The 23,858-nt window shown below is 46.0% G+C and overlaps 1 protein-coding gene across 2 annotated transcripts in view; it reads right to left on the bottom strand.

Annotated features, from left to right (window-relative positions):
* MAMLD1 (mastermind like domain containing 1) overlaps positions 1–14,233 on the bottom strand; it is an 83,605-nt gene extending 69,372 nt beyond the window's left edge. The window contains exon 1 of one of the 2 annotated variants that reach the window (XM_072877182.1): positions 13,997–14,233. In XM_072877182.1, coding sequence (XP_072733283.1) covers positions 13,997–14,050 — 54 coding nt within the window. In that variant the 5' untranslated portion in view covers positions 14,051–14,233. The remainder of the gene's footprint in view (positions 1–13,996) is intronic. The other variant, XM_072877183.1, reaches the window with a different exon arrangement.
* Positions 14,234–23,858: the final 9,625 nt, after the last annotated feature.

The following is a 23,858-nucleotide window of genomic DNA, read 5'->3' as shown; positions in this document are numbered from 1 at the left end:
TCCGTGTTTTGAAGAGTCTCTCTTTGTGCAATTCAGGAACTATGCTTTCCTGGAGTAGTAGAGCTGAATTAAAGCTAATCAAGAATTCCCACGTTAATCGGCCTTCTAGCCTTCAGAAGATCATAAGAAGGATGATGCTTCCATTTCAAAAGACAGCACAGTGCCACAGAATGAATTACATCAAACTGGCTGAAGCCCATTTACAGCATGGTCATGGAGGAAACTATAGTTCATCCACCAACATTCATCTTAGAGCATACACACTTGTAAATCAGCTCCTATTCAATAATGAAATGTCAAGTGACTCATTCTTTCTACGTGTAAAAAAGCTCTCAGAGAGAACTAAAGAATCTTTTACTTTCCCGTCTGCCTTTATAAACACTGAATTACGTCTCCTTACTTCAGAGAAGCTACAATGCTTCAGAGGTAGCTGCAAAAGAGAACATTACCATCTTAGGTCAACAGAAGCCAAGGCCACCTTAAGATCCCAAATTTCTGTTGAAGGAGATTTGGGAAGATGGTTTGTTAGCAGCTCAGCTGATCTTCTGAACCACCTTCCCGGGCACAGCGAGGTGCACTGATCTCAGACGTGCCCACGGGGCTGGCCCGGGCAAGGCTAGCGATGCCGCACCGGGCGCTTCTGCTGTTCCACATGGGTCAAGTGCCAGATTATTTACTTCATGCCTTAAGCAACCTCTGCAGCCCAAACTCAGCTCATGCAACCCTAGCTGTCCTGCTGGCGGTAACCAGCAGGTTAGCCAGGTGAAAGCGGTCTTCACTATTTCTGCCTGCACCAGTGAATTTACACAACAAGGACAGCAGCGCAGACATACCTTGACTTTGGTCCCAGTGTTAGCACCGGCTCAAAGCCAACCGGCACGTACCGCAGCTGCACACTGAATAGCAGTTGCATGCTTTGGTCAGCTGTTCAGAGGCTGGGCTGCCCAAGCACTGCGCTCGCCCAAAGAAAAATCCTTCTAACAAAATAAACCAAACCAACACGTGCCCGTGCTCACAGGGCAATCAAAGGTGTGCAGCCCCGGCACCGTGCCTGCTCCCTGCCACAGCCGTGCCTGCCTCTGAAGGGTTGACACAGGGTTAGCTCCCTGGAGCATCTCTTCACTGCTGCTAAGAGAGTCCAATTTCTCCGGCAGAGCAATCACAACAAAGGTATGAAAGCAAGAGTACACGGAAAAAAAGAAGAGTTGCAAACTTAAAAAAGACAATGGAGATAAAGAGAAGCACCGTCTGTAGGTCAGTGTTGAGGGAGCACAGAACGAGTTTGCACACAGGAAACACTTACTGCTTGAGTGGAAGCAGTCGGAGACGCTGGACCTGGCGGACCAGGCACATGAGGGATCCCAGCCCTCCCGAGGTGGGCCCGGACCTGCCGTGCCTCCATCCTCCCCCCAGCCACCTGCCCAGCTTCCTCAGCTCTCCCTCTGTCTCCTTGGCTTTGCCCTCCCTTCAGTCCCAGCTCGTCCCTGCTCTCTCTCCCCTACCATTGCCTCCTCGTACTTTGGACCTCTTCACCTCTGCGCCCCGAGGTCCCTGGCTCTCCATCGGCGGCTCGGGCAGCACCAGCCCGCGCAGCTGGGCCAGCCAGCGCCGCAGAGCAGCTCCGCTGGCGCCCGCAGCCCTGGTCCACCTCCTCGCCAGGATCCAGCGTACGCATAAACAAACAAATTACACTACAGACACACAGCTATGCTCCAAAAGGAAATGACCGCTGGATGTTATTGCTTAACCCTTCTTAATAATGAGCATGTATTTCTTGAAAATATATGCCACCTAATCCACTTGGCATTGCAAACATGTACAACAGGAGGGTAATTTAAGTTAATCAAGCCCTAAGCTGCACGCGAAGTTTAACAGTTTGCTTCACTACGTTTTGGGTAGCAGATGGCAAAGCACTCGGTGGTACGTTTTCTGCAGTCCTCGTACAAAGCCCTATACCTGTTTCTGTTCCGGATGTGAATGCCAACAAAGCATTCACTTTGCTGGACTAGCTGAAGGCTGCAAAATGGGTGACCATTTTAAATCCTGAAATAATAGACATGTAGTTACCAATATAGATGCTCCAAACAGAGGATTCGTGAGCAGCCAGAATCGGTCATTTACCAGCTAGTTTGCCATTACTGCCATTCTTAGATATGATAAAATTAAAGCTACAGGCTGGCATAAGACTTCTGGTAATTAATCCGCGCCTTATCTGCACGAGTACCAACATCCAAAATCAGTTCCATGCGCGCTAGTAGTAGGGGTTTTCTAACACAGCAGCACTTGACACTGTTGCTGTAGCTCACAATATTGCTATGCCCGCTGCCCTTACAAAGGACTCCAGACTGTACGTAGCCTGGCATGTGGGCATCGGAAACCAGTCCGAGTGGATGACTTGGATTTCAAACGGCCTCTGTGGACAGTCACTCAAATGCTCTATTTCCGACCAGATTTTGGGGGGCTGGAGTAGCGGGAGAGAAGAGCTGACAAGGGGAAAAAAAGAATTTGTAGATGATGTGTAGAGCCAGAATGATTTTCAAGAAAGGGCAATTAGACTGCCTAGGTCAAGCTTTTTGCAGGTATGTTAGAGTGACTGGGAAGCAAAGGGGTGAGCAATAAACAGTTCAGCTTGCGACATTCGAGATTTTCATAATTTATAACCAAGAGAAGACACGCACTTCTTCAAAACACAGAGCGCAGCCCCCAGCATCCAATTAATGGTGGTGTGTACAGTGAACATCCTTGCACTAATTGACTGGTCCAATAGTCACGGCTGCCCCCCAGCATTTCTGGAAGTAGCATTTCTGCAGCAGCACCGTGCAGAAATGCTTCACATTTATTAACTTGTTTGCTTTTGATTGTTGGATTGGTTCCCCATTCCCAAGGCGCTTAGATTTATTCTTTTAGCTTAACACTACCAAGTAATCAAATCACTCTGTTACAGCTGACAGACTGTAGGAGCCCTGAAGGGGAGAGGAGAGTGGCATCAGAAGAAACATCTACATTTTCTCTTACATCCTTCACACTTGCCCTAAACTTTAGATTTGACTCATCTATATCTCTGGAATTCAAGAATATTGAACTTTAACTGACATGGGAAGATATCTGAAGATGCAAGACTTTCACTTGAAATTAAGGCTGATCTACCTTCTGGGATCAGGGACCAAGATTCACTTCTCATAAAGACTGAAAAGCCCAAACGCACTCTCCTTCTGCTTCAAGTCAAACACAAGTGTTGCTGCAACCAAGAAAACATCCTTCCAACGCTATGTAAAGTTCAAACCAACCAATCCATAAATAAGAGGAGGAGATGAGATGGAGGATTCAAACACGCCTTTGTGCCCTTCCATCAAATGCGGAGAATAGGTAAGAACAGGAAGACAAAGCAGATGGCTCAGAGAGTCAAGAATAATATGGAAATTGAGAAAAAGGGCATGCCTTTGGTTGGATTTTGACTGTGTCTCTTCAGTACAGTTTATTTTCAGCTTTATGCAATGCAATATTAGAAAATGCTTAGCACACAACCCTTGATGTGGAAGACAAAGAGAATTTTTTTGATTTAGACAATTCCAATGTCCTTGTCTAATGTTACCCAATGCAAAATTAGAAAGAAATTAGTGCTTGCATGGTCCTGTGTGTTTAAAAATAATTTGAATGACCCACTGCTTAAAGTATGGACAGGGTCCTCTGTTATTAAAATCCAAACATATTTCATTTTAGACTCTACTCAAACTGACAGGGTAAAGCTTGAAGAAAATCCCCCAACAGTTTTTTTTTAATCGAGAAAAACAACAAAACAAAACTTCATGGGGCCTGTGATCAAATAATCTTACAGCGCTTGGACTTAATACACCAACAATGTCAGGCATTTCAATGCAGTAGCATCAAAACTAGATATTTACCGCTTGGTAGTGAGTAACCCTTTGAAAAGGGAGGAACAAAAATTCCTTTTTAATGAGTCACCATTTGGCAGTCAGAGATCAAAACCTTTTGCCTGTATTTCTGACTGCAAGATTGTATATACTTGGGTTTTTTTTCAGTCTGTGTGACTTTATTTAAATCAACACAGTTAATTAAGAAAATAAGTAAGTTAAAGGAACAGGAAGAGTGAACTCCTTAAAAGTACCTGACCATCAGCATGATCTACTGGGTTACTGAAATACCGGATGAATTCAGAAATTATTTCTGTATATAAATTTGGAATTGTGAAAATCCTAGTAAGATTTAAAGTAACTAGTCAAAGCAAAATGAAATTATACTCAGTACCTATTCTGATAACCACATGAAATGACTGTTGCATAATTATTCTTAAACTAATGAAAATGTTTACATACTAAGTGTTACATACTAATATATGGGGAAAAAGCTTCTTGTGTGTGACTGGAACTGCATATGACAAATGTCTTCGTAAAATATTCATTCGTTTACCTTTGCCCCAAACTTAACCTATGTAGATCTGTGACGGAGAACGAAACATTAAAATACATGCCTGAGAGTAGATGCTATTTTTGTCTTTAAATATTTTCTTTCCCTCTATATCAAATTCTGAAGTTTCAGCAAAAAGGAAGATCCTATGATGGGGGGGGGGGCAGGGAGGGGGGATAAAAAATCCACCTGCTTTGACATTATAGCCAAAGCAAAGAAATAAAACTATCATTCACACTGAGGGGGTCTTAGAGTAAGATGTACCTGCCTTTATTTTGAATATAATTTCCAACTGTGTGAGAAGTCCCTAAAGACCTCAGCTAGTAATAAGCACTTACGATTTACAAAATATTTAACTAGGTAAGGATGCTTAGTGTGAAGGTTAAGGTAAAACACCATTATCCCCATTTTACAATGGACAAGTAAGAACCTGGGAACTATTTACTCCAAAAATTGCCTCCGCCTCTGGAGGCCTGTGGGGCTACAGATATTCAGACCCTTTAAAAAAAAATCTTGACCATTTTGAAATTAGAGTAGGCAGTATTCAGGCTTGGCTTCTACCTTAGGAAATCTCCAAATTGTTACACGAAAACTCATATCGACAAAAATTAGAGCAGGGACTTACCACTCACTCCACACAGCCATCAAACAGCCACCCCGTGTACATCAACTACTTCTGATGAGCAAAAGCGTCTCCATACCTTACTGTCAGCTCACTGAACCATCCCATCCCTTACATCAGTTGATCTTAATTTATGTTCAATTTCCATGTAGATTGGAAGTTATTAGAGTAAATAATTACAGTAACTGGTTACAGTTTGGGAACTGAGAGAACTCAAGAAAGAATTCAGAGAAATAACCTGATCTACTACTGTAAAGAGAATCAATCATCCATCTCCTTCCATTAGTCTTTTTGGCAATCCTGTGTCACTGTTGTCACAAGCCTGGATAATGATGCCACATTAATTCTCCTTTTGAGAAAGGACTACAAGATTTGACTCGGTAACCGTGTCCTATCTGACCTTGGGGAATCTTTGGGGAAAGTTTCCCATCAAATGCAGTTACAGTTTTTACTGAAGGAGAATTACTGAGTTGGGCCCGTCCTCTGTAACTCAAATGCATGACACAAAAATATACAACCAATCTTCTGTTTCCACCAGAAATAAATCGTCAGTACATAACCAACGATTTTGCAGATCCAACCCTATGTGAGAAATTACATTTTCAAAGTCATTTCAACAAGCCTGCTCAGAGGTGATGGACACGGGGCAGAACGAAGAGACAGCTACTGCAAATTTCTTATGTAACAACAACAGTTCTTTTAACTCCACTTACCTAAACCGGAGGTAGGCTGCATTTCCCAATCCAAACCTTCCCAAAGGAAAAAAGACCCTTCACTGTAAATACTACAGAACACAGAACTGGAAAAGAAGAACTTCATCCTATGTTTCCTAACAGAAACAGATTCACTCCCTTCCTTCAAGACTAGACACTGCTCTCAATGCAACGTGAACTGCGGCATCGCTGATGTCAGTGTGAGCAGGCAGAAGAGGACATATGGCCTTTTGTACTGTTCCCAAGATGCCGCGTGTTAAAAAAAAAAATTTTCAAAAATCATTATCCAGGCTGGAAGAAAGCCAAGCCATCGTAAATGTTTGTTTATTGCGATTTGGAAGATCTTTTCAGAAAAAACAACAAACTACTCTTAGACATGTAATCCTAAACCCAAATGGTGGATGGGAATCAAGCAGAAACCATGCATTATTTGGGGGAAACCATGAATTATTTTGGGGAAACTTTTGCTGCCATGCTTATTTGTGTATTTCTCTGTAACTAGATATCATTTCTATTACTGTGGCTATGACTAACAAGTTAACAACACTATTTACACTAGTACTGTTGTATCATTAGAAACAACAAGATTATGTACTTTAATTCTAATGCCAGCACAATTATTTTAACACCAAGTGTGTCAGATCTGACTCTGTACCCCCTAAATTAATTTCAGAGTAGTGGCTAAATAAAATGACATACTTCTTTGTGCTTTTGTTATAACACGCTCATGTGCAGCAAACTGTGAAGAAAATGTAGTAATTAGAGGTTAAATTAATCCCTGACAGACAGGCAGCTTAGTAAAGCTGGGCCCTCTTCAGAAAACATAGCATAAAGCTTGCCAGTCTTTCAGCATTAGGCACAAAGAACAGGGAAGATTGGCAAGTCCCTCACCACTGCAATCCAACCAAAGGGTAACGCTGAAAAGTCAGAGTAAGTCTTCGAGCAGCCAATGCTACCAGGCAGATCTTGTGACAAATGTGATTTAGAGCTCCAAGCAATTGTTGCTGCAGCCGCTCTAACTGCCTGATCAGGATCAACCACTTGAAATTAAAGACAGCCTTTTGCACAGCAGAACAGGCTTCTAACCGCCGTATAATCAACCTCGAGACGTTAATAAAAGCTAACAATGGCATTATATTTCACAACATAACTAGAAAGTTACCTCGCTGCTTCTGATTTCAATGCAGGTAATGGATTTCATTGCCCACAACAGAGTAAAGGCGCCGTGTTATTCTGAAAACAATAAATAGGTATGTCTCGGGTAGGTGTAACTCCCGAACCTGCTCGGAGTTCTGAGGTACTTAATTCTAGAGAAAAAGAAACTTCCGCAGAAATGCAAAAGAAAAACAATGCAAGACAAAAGAGGCAGCCAGATCACGTTGATGATATCCACTAATTATTTCTTTCTGTGCATGTCAACAGAAGTAAATGTTTTTTCCGATCTCTCTAGCCGTGGCACGACAAAAGTAGCTGGTTTTCAAATCCCTGCAAATACAGCCTGCTATCAGCAGGGGAGAAACTGAAGGGTGCTTGCTCTGTGCTGTGCAAAAAGCGCCCTGGCTTCCCCGCGCTGACAAACCCTGGCGCAGGACCTGCGGACGCACCACCGCGACCGTCCCACTTGACTTACACCGTACCTCCAAAGGTGGAAGGTGCAAAAACTGGCTTCCCCCTGGGCTAGCACTGATGCCACTCAATAGATTGCCTGACATGGGGTGAAACAATAACATAGTTAACACCCTCCCCTGCAGAGGTAATCTATATCATGCCTGCGACAGGCTGAGCCCCCAGCTGTCCCTGCCTGAACGGGAACGCACAACAGGCAGCTGCGGTTGGCTCACCAGGTAAATTCAAAAGAAAAAGAAAAAAAAGGAAAAAGCCTGTATTACAATTAAAGTAAAAGCAAAACGGGGGGCTGGCGGAGATTGCAGATCATGTGTGGGAGTGCATTAACATCACCGGTATTTCCGTACTACCCAGATCATCAATTACTAACAAATTAGGACATGCCTGATGGGGTACTTATGTAACACTTCTTTATCAATAAACTGCCAAGTCCCTTGCAGGGAAAAGCAGAGCGGATTTCAACAAGTCATAATACGACACCTCCCTTTGGACAGGGTACGACGATGAATTCTGGTTTCCCCCTCCGCAGCCCGGCCACCCACTCCCCAGGAGCAATTTTGGCCACGCTCGCAGCCCGGCGCGCACCCCAGCCTCCTGTGCGCAGCAGCCCTTTAATCAGGTCAGCGCTTGTCAATGGCTCATTGTAGCGATGAGGCAGCGCTCGGAGGAAAGGGCCATACGAAATCCCGCATCCCCCTGCATCTCCCACGCCTGGGCCCCACTGGGGGATGGAAACAGCCCCACTGGCCCCGCGGAAACAGCCACTGGCCGCACGCTCCCTGGGCACAGCCTACTTCCCCCAGCCAGTCCAGCTGGCTTGGCTGCGTGGTAGGGAGGGGAGGAAGGAAACCCACAACTCTTTCCCCTGCTCTACCCTTTGGGCACAACTGTTCCTCCACAGGAGCAAAGGGCCAGCTAAAATTCCGCCTGCAGAGACGACATCCTTCGCCCTGCTTCGCTTCCATTTCACTTCTTCCACCAGGTGAGAGTGAGCAGGGTGGGGGGCAGGCAACAATCCCCCTTCCCTACTCAAGGGCCTGATCCTTGAGCCCTTGATTCTAGGGTCAAATCTGAGTCTCATCTACTATAAAATGAAAAAGGGCTGCTAGGCTGGGCCCTGATAGGAGAAAGACTGGTGTACTCTCCTACTGCCCGGCCTAACAAACACCTTTCAGTTCATCCAAGATGCACACCAAAGTAAACAGCTCTAAAAAGAGCTACTGCAACTTTGCAAGTAAATGCTGCACAAAATAAGTGTTTTCCTCTTGAAGGAAAGTAATGACTTACTAATACATGTTCTTCCATTTAAAAAATGAAAATTATTATCAGTGAGGAAGCCTCCCAAGAGGAATAAAGACTCCGCATAGCTCATTGGCATTTGCTAGTTATCCCTCTCTGACTGCATCCCTCTCCGGCAGCACAACTGGTGACTTCGAAAACGATGGAGTCCTGTCCCAAGAGCCATGAGCCCTGCTTACGCTGTCACCCTGAGATATACTTCCATTTTGAACAGAGCTAACAGGACGGTCCGTAGCAACTGCAATGAAAAATACCTACCAGAAGACAAGGACATAAAGTGAAACCTTTAACTGACACAGACTTCAATTTTCTGTGCAAAGCACTAGCAGTAATAATAAAGAACATGGGAAGGAGACCGTGATGCAAGCACAGACTGTTTTGCAAAGTTTCCCTTCAGCTGCTGGCAGCCCTGAAATGGGTTACAGAAAGTTAAAACTGTGTTATTGATCACTGCCTATTTTGCAGGGCTGTTTTTTTTTTTTAAATAAAACAGCATCGTTCTTTTGCTATTTTCACTTAAAACAATACTCCAGTATCTTCCAATATCCGGTCCAATCCAAAACAACACTAATGAGGGTAGTACTAAACGCCTAAACAGTTTCTTCACATATTTGTTAAGCAATCGCCTTTTCGAGTGCACCCCTTTTACGGGTGCGCAAAACAAAACTTACTATGAGTACACCACGGTATCGTGCACATTTGGCATTGTACAGCAATGCTCCGAAGTTCCCCTTCAAAATTACTGGCAAGGAAGGAAGTTGTGCATAATTTTAGCACTCAACATCTGAAAAAATTAGAACAGTCCCAACTGTTCTTTGAGATGTATAAAAGAACAGTTGAAAAACTTACAGTTGACTGGTGCTACCTAGGTTACCCGTCAATGGCATTGAAACTGGTATATTATTAAGAGAGGTGTATGATGGGAATTGGTTTATTGTGCTGATCCATAGTAACCAACTCCTGTTCGTCCATCATTTATCTCTCTCACCAGCGACATATGGGTTTGTCTATTCACACTCTCAGCATTCTCTCTGCTCCAACAAACAGTCAGCCTTTTCTGCTGGGATAAGGAGGTTTTTTAGTTACATCCATTATGTGCGTATCAACATTTATGGCAGGAAGATAATTGCCAAAGAGCTCAGGGGGATAAAAGCTCCCTCTTTATAACACAAACCCCCTTAAAAAATCAATATTGATATAAAGCAGTTCAACACAAAGCCTTGGTGTCTTCTGCTTCCTTCAGTTCAAAATACTTCTTTTTTTTTCACATAGCAAGTCAAACTGGAACATCAGGTAGAAAGCCTTGGTAATGAGTTACACTACTGCTCTTTCCATAGAGGAAGAAATAGCAGTGTACAATGTTAATTGTTCCTTAAAGAAGCGAGTGGCAAATGTGTCAGATATAGAGAGGGTTCCTTGGAGAGGCGCCAGCATCATTTGAACTGATTTAACTATCTTTATTTGGAGACCATAGCAATTACTAATGAATTGTAACTTATAGTCACCTTCGCCTAAATGTTGAAAAACGCTGGCACTCAGAAACAGCCAGCACGAGGGAACAATGAAGACCTGGGGATCCTGCCTTTTTCCCTATTTAAGGAGCTCAAACCACCTTCTACTACTCCATCCCCCGGTTTGGATAAATCCATTTGTCACAGCTTCTGCAAGATTTACTTCACTTTCCCATGGCTACGTACTCATAAAAGTTATTTTAAGGCGACTTTCATCAGAGTAGCAAGTAACATAGAACATTTATTGATTAAATGACTGGGAACCAGTGAGTTGCACTGTACTTAACCTACAGGACGACTCAGGGATTTTACTTACTGTTATCCTTGCCCTTGTGTTACCTTCTGCCTTCCTAACTTTTGTCTCTCTCATGAAGCCAGTTCCTACGTCAGTCCTTGTTGCATGCAGGCAGGTTAGCGACCATTTAAGTCAGGGCAAGAGCGTGAGCCTGACACCTTGGATCACGAACTCCTGCAGCAGATCTTCCTGTATGTTCAGAAAGCATCTAGCACGATGGCTCCCTAATCCCATTTTAAATCTCTGATGCTACCACCCTGTAACATTTGTAACAAGGTCAGTAAAAAACCCAAACCAAACACACTGTATTTATAAAACACTTCTACCTGTGTAACAGGAAGCCATACAAAAGAATTAAAAAAACCACAACTGCCTCCTGTAATTACTAATCCCCCCCCCCAAACCCTTTAACTTTAGCTTTAACCTTAGCTTTAAAAAAATCCAAGGGACTTTGCAGGTTCGAACTACTTAGTTACAAGGGACTAAAAGTGAAGCCCTGTCAATATTTGCTCTTCTGATTCTGAAGTATTAGTTAAAAGGATTAAAAATAGAGATGAAAAACCTCAAGTTAAAAAAAACAACCCTCTGAAAATAAAAAGCTAAATTAAATTTGAGCTGCTCAATTCTAAACATTAAACAGCTTTTCACTCGCTCCAGAGGAGCTGTTAACTGCATGTCACCTGCCTTACAATATATACTATTTGTTTTTTATCCCTGAGCAACAGACTATTTCCTGGTTGAGTTTAAAAACTCAGTGACGTTCCAATTTCAGCCCACACATGTGTGTCACTGTCAACGTCAGTGGCAGGAAAACATTAGAAGTCACCCCTTGCTAATGCTTTCCTAACATGGAATTTCCTTGTATCTCACTCCCTGAGCCCACCTCCTCCCTTCAGCTGCGAGCAGCTTTCCCAAATTGCTTCCCCCCCTCCCCTTCCAAACATATGGCAGGGAGAGAGAACTGAAAATGGTCAGTGCCAGAACGAGAGCGCTGCTTTTTTAGGTGCTGGCGTGTAACTTGCTCGAACTGCTCTCGCCTGCCTTCACCGTGCGGGGCGCGGCCGCAGGCAGGCAGGGAGCCCGGCAGGCAGGCAGGGAGCCCGGCAGGCAGCCCCGGGCGAGGGGCTTCTCCCCCCGACGGGCGCGCTTCCCTCCCGGGCACCCGGCGCCCCCCGCCCCGCTCTTCCTCTACTTGCAGCCGGCTTCTCGCACGGTAACGCACAAAAACCCGTTCCGGCGGGTAGCCCGGTTTGGGGGTGGCGGGGAAAAGCCGCCGCCGGCGCAGAGGGGGCCGCGGCCCCGCTTCTCCGGGGGACGTCGGTGCGCCCGCCGCCGGGCGGGGGGGTCGGGGGGAGGCAGCAAACAGCTGCTGGGTCCGGCAGGTTCAAGGCCGTTCCGGCTCCCTCTCTCCCGGAGGCGCCATATGGTCCCTCTCGCACATCAGCAGCTTTATTTCCCCGTCAGCTCGGCCCGGAGGGGGAAGCTCCGGGAGGGGCAGCCCCCCTCTGCCCCCCCCGGCCCCCGGGGGCACGGCCACCGGGCATTACCCGCGGATTACGGGGCTAAGAAGGGAAACACTCACATTATATAACCGGGGGAGTATTTCGCCCCTCCCGGCGCTCCCACACCCCTCCCTCCCTCCCAAGCCGGGGCGGCCGCACGGCAGCGGGGGGAGCCGGCGCCTCCGCCCCCGGCTCGGGGAAGGGGCCAGACGCCGCTAATCGCCCCGCTGGCGGGTCGGGGGAGGGACTGCGGGGTCCCCCCCCGGAGCCGGAGGAGGCGGCGGCGGCGGCAGGCTCTTCGTGCAGCGCCCGTGCCAGGAGGCTCCCTACGCGCGGCCGGTGCCGACAGGCTCATCTGCTTCCGACGGGAAGAGGCGAGGCCATCACGCGTCCGCGCACTGCGCCGGGGACCTGCCCAGCCGATCGCGGCGGGCAGCGGCCGCGGCTCCGCGGCGCCTCCCGGCCCCCGCTGCCCTGCGCCGGGCTCCGCCGCCTCCCCCCGCCGCCCTGCCGGGAGCACCGTGGAAAACAAAAGCGGCCTTTTAATTTATTGTTCCGGGGGGGGGGGGCGGTGTGAAAGGAAACCAAAGCCCGTTTTCTTCCAAGAAACGGCCGTTCTCCCCGGGATCCCTCCGAGTCACCCTGGTGACAACCCCCCGCCAGCCAAACCCGAACAAAAGCCGCGGTGCCCCCGGCCCCGGCGCTCCCCCGGGCCGAGCAACAGGCCGGGAAGGCGGCGGAGGAGGGACCGGGAGGAGGGATCGCCTCTTGACTGGGGGAAGAGGGGCAGCCCCTGCCTTAGAAGGAGACGTGGGACCGAGTCAGCGAGCGCCTTGTTTACCCTGCAATTGCTCTAAACCCCGATCGTAATCACAGGATGAGAAACCAAAACAGTTTAAATCGTGAGTCAGCATACATTTTATTTCAAATACATGTATAGCCTCGGAGAGGGCGGCAAACGCGCCGCGTTTGCACCGTCTCCCTCACTTTGGGGCTATTCCCGTTTCGAGAAGCGCACACAGGCAGGCAACCTCGCCAAAAAGGAGGCTGAATGCTGGGCTCCACACTCTTTTCAGGAATAACCGAGGGCTCCTCCTGGCCTCGGCGGAGCCTTTTGTTCAGAATCCTGCCTACACAACGTGCGCTCCAGACTCCCGAAATAACCAGGCACGCCGCTGCCAACACACGTACCAGGAGTTACTAAAAAATAATCCCGACACAGGCCAGCACTAGCCCCTCTACGGGCGACACCTTCCCGCAGCGGTCCCCTTGCCGTGATGGGTCCGCCCTTCCCCGCCCGTCTGAGCTAAGTTCGGACGGCCCCGCGCCGGCCGAGCGAGCCCGGCTGCCCTGCACCGGCAGGCGGGGAGCGTGCGGCGCCGGCCGCTCCGCCCGCTCCCCGTCCCGCTCGCCCCGGGCCGCCGCCGCTTCGCCCCGGCCGCGGCCGGCAGCATCCCCCTCCTCTTCCCGCGCCCCAGCGCGTCGCCGCCCGGGCGGTGACAGGAAAGCCCCCGGAGCGTCCCCCGCCGCGGACGGGGCTCGCCGGCGTGGCTGCCCCCTCCCCGCCCGCCCCGGCCTCTCCGCCGCCGCGCACCGGCCGCCCCGCCGCCGTGCCGGAGCCCGCACCGCCCCGCAGGTCACCTTCTTCACCACCATTTTACAGCCCGCGGACCCCCTCCCTCCCGCCGCAAGCGAGAGCCTCCCTCCTCTCCCCGGACCGACATCAGCTCTCGCCAGAGAGGAGGGCGAAATCTTTACCCCAAGTTTCTGGTTCCTTCTCCGGCCGAGCCCCGGCGCAGCCCCTACGAGCCCAGAGCAGCCGGGCAAAGCCAGCGCAAGGTGGGCACTTTCTGGAACCGCGTCTGCAAACTTTACGAGCCCGGCTGAGAGCGGCTCCGGCCGCAGCCGCGCGAGTCCGGGCGAGCGACTGCTCCCAGGCTCTTTAAGTCCTTTTAAATCAACTCCTACTTTTCCAGTCCGTATCGATTTCAAATGCTACTTACTGGAATATGTGGCTCCATGCGTGGTGCTTCTACCCGCTGGGAAACCAGCAGCATCTTGGACTGGGGATCAACCGGCTTTTAGATCCACTTTGGCTGTATTTAGCAAAACCCAGCACCGCAAAGGACTCCGAGACTGTTTTCTCCTTTTAGGTTCCAGACAAGTTCATCCTGGCGTTGCAGTTTGCTAATGATTCACTGTCTGTCTCAATCTGCTCACTACATTTCCATCAACCCACAGCTTCCTCACTTAGAAGGTGGAGTTTGTGGGGTTTAAGTTACTGATAGGCATATCTAAGTGCTGTGTCACTCAAAGAGGAGGAGACACACACACACTCTCACACACATACACACACTCGCCCACACACACACACACACACACACACGAACGGCTCCAGGCTTAAAGGCGAAGTAACACTTTCTTCTCTTCAGAAGCTGGAAACCTCACAGATCCAAGGATTTTAATTTTTTTTTTTCTTCTGGGCATGAAGGCGAAAATCATGCAGCCTATGGACAGTACTTTAACACGCAGCCAGCTGCTTAGCATGTTTAGTGCCTTCTTTGTAGAGCTTCAAGTTCATTTAGTACAAAAGTAGGGTAGCTCAGAAATATACTGGCAATTCATGGGTAATTTTTTTTCCAAATCAAAGTGTACAAATCACTGAAAAGATAGCCCGAGGCATGAAGTGTAACGGTTTGAGTTATTCTTAAAAAGTGTAGTTTCCTCTCTCTTTTTGCCATTATGATACGATATTCAGGTCTCGTACCGCTCATAAAAGGGTTAAACTCATCTCACACAGGTGAACCCAGGTTACCAAGAAGGAAACAGTAGAGTTGTTTCATTTTCCCCCTTTGTGCTATGTACATACATTTTTGAAGACAGATACAATTCTGCATAGAGAGCTCCCATAAAACCACACACTTCTCATATGACTATAAATGTGCTTGTTACAAGCTGCAATCTCTGAATATTAATTTTGACAGACCATCAGCTGAAAGCTGAGAACCTATTCAGACCTCCTCTTGGGTTGTGCAGCAAGGACTGGGAAGAGCAAGCTGCAGGCAGCTAGGAGAGCACACTGGGTCCACAAATAATTGCTGGTATAATTTCATTTCATTACCTTGCTAAATCAGTACAACTGTCACTCCTGTCCTCATATGCTGGAGATGCTAGAAACTCTGTCCCAATACACTGACTCAATGGATGGGATGTGGAAGACATAGTACCGTTTCTAATAAAATGTCTAATTTTTAAAATAATTCGTAAAATAGTAATATTAGTAAATTATGCTCAACAAAATTAAGAAGAAAGTTATTTGAATAAAACTCAATTACTGTGGCTAAATACATACAAGTGGAGCCAGAATCTGGCCTCACTTTCCTGAAAGTTTTCCACACAGCAATCACCTTCAACTTCCAGTTGACTTATAGACCAAACTCATCGTTGTACCCTGAGTTAATAAATATCAGGAATATCAGTTCATCAACAGAGAAAAATTAGTTTTCACCTTTGCTGAAGCCTCTAGCTTTCCTGTGACTGCGGTAACAAGGGGCCCACTCTCCCAAGCAGTATTTGTGTTACTCCAGTTTGCATTGTTTGGAAGTCTGTTGGTTTGCTTTTCTAATGATTTTGCCTTCTGTATTATTTAAAATTACTTTGATGTATTTTGTCTATTGAAATAAAAGAAGCAAAAAACTAATAAGCTTGTGTGGGTGTGAGCACCCTGAATTCTGCAGAATTTGAGGGCTGGATCTCAAAAGGTTTCGGTGTCTAAAGGGAGGCGTATCAATGCCTGACGTTTGGGTTTGTTGGGCTGCCCAGATTGAATCTACAACCCTGCCTGAGGTGCCAGGGCTCAAACACAGCATTAGGGCATCAGCATGGGATCTAAAAGAGCCAACAGGCTGAGCAGGAGTCACCTAAAATGAGCAAGCTCAGTGGAGAGAGGCGTTCATCATGCATGAATTAAGCTCCACCTGCAAGGAGGTGCCACTGTCTGCCTGGTACGCAATGCCTGGAACCCTCCTGAAGGTATACGTGTGTGTGTAAGGGCTCCCATCTATCTGGCTGGAGTTTTTTGGACTAAAATATGCATGTATGAAACGTGTGGGAGACACAGGGATTCCCACATTCTGTGGCTATACTGGACCTACTGACAACACCACGATCAGATGATGAATGCATGGGAGGTCCATGTCAGTTTTCCTATGCAGCACCTACAATGCACACTGGTCATTTGTCCAGAAGTTTTGGACAAACCACGTCATTCGTGACTCCTGCCAGACATCTGAAGTTCCTGACAAATGGCAGGAGTCCTAAGGACTGTCATTTGCTTTGTTCACTTCATAAAACTAGACCAAAGGACTTCCCCCAGAGGAAGACAGCATGAGTAGGGTGTGTAGGAGTCCTGCCTGTACCTGCTCATGCAGCAGGAATGATGCTGCTGTCTTTAGCTGTCAAGGGGATCTGCTTGCCAGATAGTGGTTTGTGTTCTCCTCTGTAAAGTGGGATACACTCTCCGATGGAAATCAGAGAGAAGTACTTTTATCAGTTGTTAGTCCACAACAGAATTGCGGCAACATTTTCTTGTTTTGAACCTACTGGCTCAAGCTGCACAAGGTCTGGAGGTCTGGGTTTCACTCTGGCAGCCTGGTGCCCAGCGTCCCCATGCTGCCAAGCGTGGTGCTCTGGACCGATCAGGCGAAGCTGTAAGGTAGGTGCTGGGATGCTCAACAGTGTCACAACAAGGACAGGTTTGGGTGTACACAGAAGCCTGATTCCAGGCAGTGTGAGCATTTAACAAAAAAGGAACACCCTTGCAGAGATCACTCGTTTTCAGCGATGGGTAATGGCTAAGCAGGGGACTTCAGGGTTGCAATTTTGGTCTTTGGTGATTAAATTATGAGCCCTTTCTTTAGGCATATTTACTGTAGCTGACCTGGGGGAATCCCTGGCTGCTCTGGAATCAATGACAAAAATTTCACTGGCTTCTTCAGGGCAGCATTTTATCATCCTAGGTTAGGCCTACCCTAAGCAAATTGCAGACTGTCTTATTATTGTGCTTCTGTCTTATTTTGAAAAGGTGAGCTGTGGGATTCTGCAGAAAAGAGGCAATTCGAAGGTCATCAAGGCTGTTATGGCTGCAGGCTGAGGCTTGCCAGAACGTATCCTAGTACCTCAGATGCTTCCCCCAAGGCTGGGCATTGAACCTGGGCCTGACTGGCTGGGATTAATCCTGTTCTTTATCAATTTTACAGTAGTTTGCCATATTTTACTTAGCATTTTTAATATCCATAGAAAACATAATTTGCTTTGTTCACTTAATAAAACTAGCGTCATTTCTTTCCAAATAGAGATGTCTCATTCAAAAGCCAGAGTCTGAGAGCTGAGAAGTTATAACTGTATCTATAAAATAACAAACCGATGAAAGGAGTGCACTGAACTGTATATTTTCTGAAAAAAAACCCCCTGTACTCCATAGGTTTTGAAAAAGCCATATCTTTTTAGGTATCTAAGGAGAACTGTTAGTTGGAAAGCTGCAACGTGCTAAATAACTGCCCAATGTTATGTTCAGCAAGTGAAAGGATCACGCGCTCAGAGAGAATCTTGGTGAGCTGTGTGAGCAACAGGCACTGCCAATACGAGGTGGCCAGGGGCTCGAGAAAAGATTTGCATCTTTCAGGTTGGAGTGAACTAAACATGCTAAAATCTGAGCGTCCAGGTAACGTTAATGCTGGGACGCTGTTCTCCCAGGAGACCCGTGCCCGGCTCCCAGCTGGCCTCTGGGTGTTCCTGACGTCAGTAAGGACAATGAAAGTCCGAGCAGACAAGGGCTGCTCCGCGGCACGTCTTGTACACTGAAGGGAAGCAGCGACTGAGCAGGACAAGGATTCGCCACAGATTCACTGAAGCATTCACAAATTTGTCAGTGACCCAGAATCAGATGGATGGAAGTCATGTGATGCTTGCTACTTGCATGGTTTTGACCTGAAATCAGGTGAAATCAATGGCTTTGGCTGAAATACACTTTGAGTATGTGTTTATTGGGAGCTAAAAGGCAAAGCAAAGCTCGTGGGGAGTAAAATCACATGAACTGCAACAGATACACACAAGTCTTCATAAGCTAAAACAAGAGTTTGTCCTAATTCTACCGAAAACACGAACCGTTAGCACATGAGGTGCTGAGAATGAGGTGCAAAATTCAAGGGAGCGATGTATAAACTGGGATGTGGGTAACTCCCTCCCACAGCAAAGATAATTATTAGGCGGAACATAAACAGGGTGATAAGGAAGAATGTAAAAAAAGATGAAATTATTCCTCTGATAGAAAATTACAGAAAACCCACACAAATCCAAGTGTTTGCTTTCAAGGAATGAAGACAACTGTAGCATAATCGCAAGTCAGTGTAATATAAATAACAACATAAGAATTCCCATCAGATCAAAGGTTCACCTAACCAGTATTTTCTTCTGGATATCAGTGATATCCATTTTCAAAAAGTACTTAATTAAACTGTGGAGATCATTACCATGGATGGACATTTTAGAATAAATGGGTACAAAAGGGATTGGAAGTACTTACGGAGGGCAGATTCATCAGCGGCTATTTAACACAAAGGTCTGGAGGTGACCTCTGGCTCTGAACCACTAAATGCTGGAAGCTGGCAGGCGATATGAGGGGAGGAAGGACTCTCTCCGTCCATCCCTTGTGTACAAAGCAGGTTCTTTCCTAAGGGTCTAGTAGCAGCCACTTCCAGGCAGAGATGAACTGATGAACCTTAGGTTTGACTGGTCAGTATGGCATTTCTTATGCTGGATTAGATCAGTGATCTAGCTAATTGGGCATCTTGTCTCTGACCACGGGCAATAGCTGATGCTTCAGAAGATAGAAAAGAAACCTTTACTGAACAATTGCAGGACAAATTGCATGTAGCAGTGCAAGTTTCTTAGCAAGTTTCTTCCTAAGGATAGACAATTTGTAACTGGCTGATGCTCAGAACCGGGAGGGCTCGTGCCCTTTGTGTACTTCCCCCACAGTAAACTATAGTATATTGGGGATGAGATTTCTAATGCATGCAAAATTTCAATTCGTTTCTGAAACCCATTATACTATTAGCATCAGTAACATCATGCGTTGAGTAAAACAGCATCTCAGGTAATTTTTGACTGTGTTTAATTGCGTGTCCTTTTTTCCCTAGTAAAAGTATATGGGAAATACCTGAAAACAGATAAATCGCATCAATAAACAATTTTAATTTCCTCAGTAATGCTTGCCACATTAAGTAATTTTATAAGTCATGTAGAAAAATGTGTATAATTGTTAATGTATCGATTCTAATTTTTTAAAGAAACATTACTCTTAGGAAAATAGGAAGCTTCAAGGAAAATGCTTTTGTTTGTGAGCAGTTAACTAAAGGGTTTCAGCATGGCTTTCATTGATTTGGACATGAAAGAAGAACACAGTTGATCAACTTTTCCTTCAGTAGGTCATTATTTACACGAGTGTCCATGGAAAAGTGTATAGGTAAAATCATCAAAGGATGGACTGGCATGCTAACATTTCAGTGGGTACACGAACTAAATTACATAAATCAAAGTGAATACAGATTTTGTCTTTTGTACAGAAAAATGGACACGGATTTAACCAGAATCTCCGTGCTTAGGAGTTAAGAGATGACAATGCTATTAGTATTTCTTCATATTTTCACAGAAAGGTACGTAGCATAAAGTATGTAGCTTCTGCTAAAGTATAGGTTAAAATCATGTTGTTAATGTCTGCTTGGGTGCCAAATGCTTGTTCCAAATTGATCTACTTTAAGCTTATATTTTAAATACAGAAATCAATTATTTGCAGGGCTCAGAGATACACTTAAGCACATGCTTAACATTATGTATGACTTTCTCAGAAATTGGAGGGATTACTTGAGTGCTTAGCTAAGCACACAGATACATCTGCACCATCAGCACTGGTGTGATCAAGTCTCGCTTGCATGAGGCAAAATCCCAGCCCTACTGGCATCCCAAACTCGAGACCACTACTCAAAATCTTTTCATGTCAACAAAAGCCTGTTGATCTCACCCAGGCATTTCATTTTTACTTGAGTGAAATCTGGCCTGCAGGATTTAGCTCTGCAATATTTTACTTCTCTTCATCTCTACTTGCAATCAGGCCATACAAAGTTGCAAAGCGCTCTGAGCGCGGATCTCCACCATGACTGAGGCTAGGAAGCAGTGCTAGAAGAATATCAATTACCTGATGCACCTTCGTCAAGGCCAAAATATTCTATAGAAAGGCTGAACTATGACCAACATGTTTAACTGTCTTTGTACAGGACTTATGGTCATTTCACTTCTGATCGTCTTGCAGCTAGTAAGATTTTCCATTAAAAATACAGAAGATGATACAAGTGAACATAATAGCACATTTAATAGCTGTATTGTTAGCAACAATACATTGAAAAAGTTTGCTAATTAATGGCATTTCTCCAGTTCTGACTTGTGCATAAAACGTCTTCCCTCCCGATTTCCGACGTGTGCTCCCTGCGTGGCTGCTGCTGGCTTTGCCCGGTGAGCACAGACTGAGCTGGCCTTTCTCGCTGAAGGCGTTGGGCGGCAGGGGCGTGGGATGGCAGGGCGGAGGCCGCTGCACATTTCACCCGCAGCCTCAGTTACATCTAAGAATAAAAGCCATCATATGCTCAACCGAAAGTGTACATGCAAATACACAGGCATCATTTAAATGAGCCTGCGTTTGCAATGCCTGTCACTACCCAGGAGATGCCTTTTCTCCAAGTGTTACATTCGGTAGCGCTCGCACAGTTGTCAGTTGCTGCAGAGCTCCAGCAGCCAAGTGGGCACAAAAGCAGCTTCCAGCCCATGGAAGGGGTATGGGATCAGGAGCAAACAGTGACAGGTGTCACTTGCCAAATTTCCACGTTAACAATAGGCCTGGGCAATAGGATGCTCTTATTTGAGTCCTGTACCTGACTGCAAGTAAGGCACCACTCAGAAGATATAATAATGCAAAAAGGCTTAGTAATAATTCTAGCTTTGTTGTTTTCTCACTGCTGGATCATACAGTTCATACACACATGCAATGATCAGGAACGTATGGACCTGCCTCAGCTCCTCTGGAAGTCAACAGAAAGGCAGATTCTGGCTCATACCTGATAAAAGAGATTCCAAATTGCTTTAAATATCTAAGTCTGCAAAAAATGGTTCTATATTCATTATTTTTAAGGCAGGGTGACATAATTTTCTTCCCTCAGGAAACACACCTTTCTTCCTTAATTTTGCCTTTCGTTCCTAGAGTTGTCCTCTCTTTGCTAGAGCTGACACTATTTTTTAAAGCATTCTCTATTTCATGACTGTCAAACTATTTCTTCCATGCCAGATACATGGCAAAGTTACATATTCTTCAACTCAAAACAATTTACATGAATATTCATAAACTACCTGATGGCAGAATTGGCCCTGAGATTTAAAACCATAAAGCCCACAGAAACAAATGTTACCCTTTTCCCTTTGTCAGAGAGCCCTTGGATCAAGCACAGAAATTACACTTTTATGCAGTTGTCAAGAAAATGCAAAACCAATGCATGAAACATCGTATGTTCTGTTTATTAAAGAAGAGTGTCTGTGATGATACAGATATTCAGCCAGACTAGGATGTTGCCAATGTCAGTTTGTGATTTACTAGAAATTATTGATTTCAAATCTTGGTTTCCCAGGGCTACTGAGCATATCCTGTCATATAAATATGCATCCATTTGCTAGCGGCTGCAGCCTTGTATAAAAATGTGTGTTGTCTCAACTAGTGTCAGATTTCTCGAGCCAAAAAATAAAGCTCTACTTCCCTTCAGTGCAGGAACGAGTAGCAGCTATTAACATACATTTCTATGTCCAATATCAGCACGACTTGCACAACTATGGCATCCATGCAGAATTACACATTTTGTTATTAAGATTAATAAGAAGGCACTGTCCTGAGAAATTGCACCACCCTCCCCTCCGCCCCCCAAAGGAAATTACTCAAAAGATTTCACAGAGCATCTTTAAATTATGAGACAGGTACAGCCTCAGACATCTGGTATAGCTCAAGAAACAGCTTGAATTTAACTACTTTTAGGTACAGATCTGTCACGAGCAGGTTACACAACATGCAAGTGCAAAAGGATGGTGGGGACAGTAACTCTCTGTTCATTAGGGCCAAGAGTGATAGTTGAATTGCCAGCATTTGTAAAGATTAGAAAGAAAGGAGAATACTACTGTGAGCCCTTGGGAGTTTGGGCATGTGTGTTCTCTCAGCCTGTCCCCCTGGGTCCTGCTCTTCTGCCCATCTTCTGCCCCTGGACACCTGACACATTCCTGCACAGCGTTCTTTTCATTTGGCCCTACTACTCCTTAAGACTTTCTCTTGGTCCTTCTGCTGTGCTCATGCCTCTAATGCCAGCTACCCACCCTGCTGCCTTCCCTTCCCCAAGGGAAACGCTCCTGGGTGGAAATGGGTCTGTCTCTGACTTACTGCTTGCTGAACGTTGCTGCCGCCAGGACGGGCCACACCGTACTGTGGACTCGGCGGCAGGCTACCTGCCCTCTGACACTGGACTTTACAGACCAACAAAAGGGTCCGTGAGGTTTTGGACCTTTATGGTTCAGTCATTAGCTGCTTATGAAAGTTCAATGGCATCTGTGGGATTTGGTGAAGGACGCTGACAATTCCGCTGCGTGCTGTCTTTGGTGCATACCCATCTCAGTGTTCAGAGCTTGTTTTTGTTTTTATATTTTTCTCCAAAAAAGAAATCTCTGTTTTACCATCACTTTTCTCAAGTCACTTGCATGTCATAATGAGTTCTCTGTTTACTAAAATACAAAACCTTCAGGGCTGACAGCAGTGGCAGAAACGACAGAATCAACAGGATTGCATTTTCTTTTGTCTTGTCACTTCACCCTCACTTGTTTTTGTACAGTGCAGAACAGATTAACTTCAGGAACAGCAGAAAAGGGCGCAGCCCTCACACGACCAGCCAGTCTACCTTTGCAGGTAAAGCCTGCGAGAGGCAGGTGAGCCAGCTTCCCTCCCTCCCTTCTGCCATGGCTAGGGCAGCTGGGGCTGGGACGAGGGAGGCATTTCCCCTGTCAGAGGGGCGATGGCGATTACCCTGCTCTGCTCTGCAGCTCTTGGGCACCCGTTGCTATTTGGAGCAGCATCAATTGCAGGTTACATATTAAATTGAGGGAAGCTGCGTTTTGCCATGGGAGGATGGAAGAGGCGGGTGGATGGCTTCCAGTCGTAGGGGATGCCGCCTGGCTGATGCCTGCTTCATGTAAACGGTATCGCCCCACGGAAGCACGGTGATTTACACCAGTGAAGGATCAGGCCTGCTCATTCAAAGACAATTTTCAGCTGGCTTGGAAATGCACCTCTAAATTCCTTTTGAGCACTCTGGCTCTTCCTAAAGTATTTGAAAACAATTTATTCCCAGATTATGGCAAGATCTTCTTGCTCTTGCAGGAAAAAGAAAGGAGAGAGAGAGAAAAGGAAGCACTGCAACTTCCCAAGCCACTTCAGCCCTAACAGCGGTATGATCCTGAATCAATGCAGAGGGGCTGGCAGCAACAATAAGCGTTAACTGCTGCAGTGAAGGGGGCTATTTAACCTGGCTACTAGAAGTTATTTCTGCCACAGCTATTTGAACAAAACATTTGGCAATTAAATTAATTCAAGCATATCCTCTCTTTTCATGGGAAAAATGCGGGAAAAATCCAGGCAGAGAATGAATGGCATCTAGATTAATGAGGAACTGCACAAAAAGAGAAAAATAATGGTTTCGCAAATATATTAGTATTACATTCTGCGGTAGC

The sequence above is a fragment of the Ciconia boyciana genome, chromosome 12 (assembly GCF_034638445.1).
Source record: "Ciconia boyciana chromosome 12, ASM3463844v1, whole genome shotgun sequence".
Lineage (NCBI taxonomy): Eukaryota > Metazoa > Chordata > Aves > Ciconiiformes > Ciconiidae > Ciconia > Ciconia boyciana.
This window is presented reverse-complemented; position numbering and strand designations above follow the sequence as displayed.